Source organism: Oreochromis aureus, linkage group 3, assembly GCF_013358895.1.
Source record: "Oreochromis aureus strain Israel breed Guangdong linkage group 3, ZZ_aureus, whole genome shotgun sequence".
Classification (NCBI taxonomy): Eukaryota; Metazoa; Chordata; class Actinopteri; order Cichliformes; family Cichlidae; genus Oreochromis; species Oreochromis aureus.
Window position 1 is genome coordinate 32,112,441 of NC_052944.1, and position 4,029 is coordinate 32,116,469.

Here is a 4,029-nt window from a genome sequence, read left to right on the forward strand (position 1 = left end):
AGTCTCATCCATCCAACTCAGGTGGCGGGGTTAGCGCTGCCACTTCAGCTTGACTAACATTGGATTCATTACTGTGCAAAGTAAGTCAAGACAGGTCGGTCCTAGATAATCGATTGCTATGAACTGGTGAACTATGAACTATTTGTGTGCAAATAAGTATAACTACATATATGGGAAACAAACAGCTTCACTCTGCATTGTCATGTTAAATCTATTAATTTTTTCTCTTACAAAAAAACAGTGAGAACCATTTCATATCTGTGGTTTCCTTTGACTTCTCTATCATGAAGCAAAACTCTAAGATAAGTTAACCATTACTGACAGGGGATTTCTAAAAATCACCCCGCAGTTCTTCAGCTAAGACACCTGAGTTAGAAAACACAAACACTGCAGCTGTCTTTCACTCGCGAGGGCAGTCATGGACGCAAGACCTGCGTCTCATTACTGTCTGCGTGGTTTATTTATACTTGTCTGTGTGTGTGTGTGTGTGTGTGTGTGTGTGTGTACAAAGATAACAGCGTCACTCAGAGCAGCGGGTTTTTCCCTTTTCTACATCTGAATGTTCTCTGAAAACAGGAAGCGGTTAGTAGCTGAATAAGTTCATCATCACAAGAGTTATTAGGTGAAAAGTCACGTAGACATGTGGTTTGCTTAGTGATCCATAAAAAGAGCACATTTCATGTAGCTGATCACATTATGTACAATTTTCTTTTAACAATTACTTTAATAACATCAGTGTGGATGTGAGCTGTTAACCCTTCATGACCTATTTAGTATTTGATTAAACAGGTGGTTTCATGAAGGACCCTGGTCTGCTGCTTCCAGTAAAGTGGTACCTCTTAGCTCACAGTAGATGCACCTGTGGTATGAATTTCAAAATCCTATGTTGTGTCATTCTAAAGTTATTGCATTCACAAACTTGTGTGTCCACACACCCAACGAGTTGACTACAATACTCCAGCAGCCTTTTCTGGCTCAGTGTAACAATCAAACAAACAAGCAAAAAAGCTATTCATTTCATTTCACCTGAGCTCACTGTCTTTGTGACAGCTCCGCCTCACTGGATTCACATTAAACTATGAAAGCATAATTTTCACCGTTGCTGTTGTGTTATCAGTTTCTTTGGAGGTTGCATGGAGATAATGTCTATTAAGACATATACTATCTATTCACGGGCACGCTACAAGATAACATTTCTATTGCAGGTCTGTTTTTAATTGTAGCTGTGGGTGAAATGCTCACATTTACAAGGTGACATGGTGAGGTATAGAGCAGTGACTTAAACAAAGTATTGAAACAAAGGATTTTTTAAAATCAGGTTATTCTAGCTCAAATCGTTGCAGCCTATTAGCCTAATTAGTAGTGCAATTGCCTGCGGCCAGGGGGTGGCTGGGTTTCTCCTTTGATACACAACAAGCACCTTCAAAGATACTGCCTTGTTGCTGTGTAATATATTAGTCACATGTTTGTAGATTTTATAGCATGTTGTTTCTGAGTGGAAATCTCAGTGGTTGGAGCTTTAAATACTAGTGGATGAGTCGCTCCCTCTACTGGAAGAAGGGCACATTGCATGACATACATAAACCATTAATCTTTTCTTTTGAGATCAGTCAGTTGTTGTTTTAGGAACCTCTGCGCTTGAATGCCCAAGAACCCAACAGGTCCTACCGACTTAAAATACAAAATCATTTAGAATCATGAAGGCTCTCATGTTTTGATTTCTTAGGTAAACATGACATGACTATGTGATAACAGATGTTTATCTGTGAAACCAAGTTTTAAAAAAACCCGCAAAAAAAACCTTTGTGATCTGAAACAAGAATTAATCATGTATTTATTCATGTCAGCTAGACTGTATATATATTCTTAATTGAGCTGTTTAATTATTTTTTTTGCTCCTAGTAAAAATGGACACAAAACACACCATCCTGCCTCCACTTTGTAGCGTTTCATTGTAGAGCAGCATAAATCATGCTACTGGCGTTAATGTAATGCTCTCAATATTGCTGAAAGATGCACTACAGGCAGCAGCAGGTATACTGAACCAACTATTTATTACGCCTCTTTTTTTACAATTCTCTTGGAGTTACTATTTTCTGGCAACTGTAATAGGTCAACAGCCACTTTTGTAGGTGTAATCCAAGCATGACTGCATCTCGTTACTTTGAATTGTTACTGGTTTTCCTCTGAGACAGAGACACACCAAATCATGTTTCAGTTTTATCCTGTTTTCAGAGATAGGAAAAATGGCTTTTATGAATCTTCCCCGTGAACTGTTTCCAGACATAATGCTGTTCTTCCAATAGCTATAAATAAATCAAAGACAAGTTTGTACTTGTACTTGTACACATTTAAACAGTCTTTTACTATTTTGACCAGCATTAAATCGTTTACCAACACAAAAGTGAAGTAAACACCATGTTCAACCGTAGGTATGATTTAAATGTGTTTTATTGGAGCACACACAAGAAACACTGCAGCTAAATACAACTTCAAAGACATGTACATCTATTTTTAATTGTTTTGTTTGACCAAAAATCCACTGAAATTTGTTACTGTGCCGGATCTATAGACATGTGAATTTGCCTTTAAGCGCACATAGACTGTATCACCCTGCTGCAGCTGCAGGAACACCGCATTTCCTCCATTATCAGCCCCGTCAGCTGACTGGTGATCATGGATGTGCAGTATCACCTCATTGTTCTTGTACAAATGCAGCGATGTTTTACGGACACCTCCAGAATGACAGAAATAGGTAAAATAGTACACACCTGAAACAGGTGCTGTGAAGATACCTGGTGAAAAAAATGAGAAAACTCTTTTAATTTTTTGTGATTTTCTGAAGAAGCAGGTTTTACACGTGCAGATCCAAGAAACACCTCAGTTAAACATTTATAATATCTTTAAATCTGTTTTATTTTTCAAAATCTGCAAATGTGAACCTAAATTTCTTATTATTGACTATAAACATGCAAAGTTACACAATACATTTTTCTTTTTTGGCTTTATTTACTTCACTTACACAAACATCAAGAAGAATCTTACCTGTGAGTTCGTTGTAGGCATTTCCAGTGTTTATAAACACTTTATCGTAGATTATAGTTTGGTCTGTGTCAAAGGGACCCAATGGTAAACGTCCCCCAATTCCAGCACTGAATATGACCATGTTTCTCTCTAAGGAAAAAAGAAATGCTTATTTCAGATTAAAAGTGTAAAATTGTTTATTTATTTTCTAAAAAAAAAAAAGTGTAAGGTCACAAAAATAAACTTCTGCTTGAGTTTTGTTCTTTACCCTTTTGTTCCACCTGCAGAATGCGACTTTCGTAGCCTGTCAGCCTGTTTTCAATGTTCATCATCTTGGTTTCCAAAGAATGTATTTTTTCTCTCATGGCACCAAACTCTTTGGCGTTATTACATGTGTCAACGCATGAAGGTGATTGTGTTTCGATAGTGTCCTGGGCCAAAGTCAGACCACAACACAACAAAATCAGCAATAAACTGCTGGGATTCATCGTCCAAATGATCCAATTTCACCACTCAACAGAATTCTGATGAAAGATCTGCTTTGGTTTCTTATATGTCATCTCCTGATCAGCTATTAATTATTAACATCTACACGTGTGCTTTTTTTTTTACACGTTTTTCTAAGTATATGTTATCTAACTATGTCAACTAAGATCAATGAAAGAAATCAATGAAGAAAGAGTGACACGTTTACTCATAAGAGCATGGACTAACTTAACATAACATGAACCATTGCCGTTACTTTTAAAATACATACGCTTTCTTTTAAGTATCATCAGCTTTACTTCAAATTGATCTCTGCTACACTGTGACCTACACTGTTCTTTACTTTAAATCCAACGCAGCAGAGCAGTGCTCTCATGCAACCTTTACATGACACAGTTGGTTTGCCTTAGTTTGTTTTGCAGCACGTTTCATAATATGAAAAAACATGTGAAATGTACAAAACCAAGGTCTGATTTAAAAACTTGTAGGACGACACACAGCCTGGACTTCTTCTTCCAC

General features: G+C 37.1%; 1 protein-coding gene across 1 annotated transcript; it reads right to left on the reverse strand.

The window, feature by feature from the left end:
- Nucleotides 1–2,433: 2,433 nt before the first annotated feature.
- On the reverse strand, nucleotides 2,434–3,534 carry LOC116310077 (complement C1q tumor necrosis factor-related protein 6-like). The gene is made up of 3 exons (XM_031726815.2): nucleotides 3,293–3,534; nucleotides 3,046–3,174; nucleotides 2,434–2,795 (listed from the first exon to the last, which is right to left on the reverse strand). The coding sequence occupies exons 1-3, from the start codon at nucleotides 3,510–3,512 to the stop codon at nucleotides 2,515–2,517; spliced, it is 630 nt and encodes a 209-aa protein (XP_031582675.2). The 5' UTR covers nucleotides 3,513–3,534; the 3' UTR covers nucleotides 2,434–2,514.
- Nucleotides 3,535–4,029: the final 495 nt, after the last annotated feature.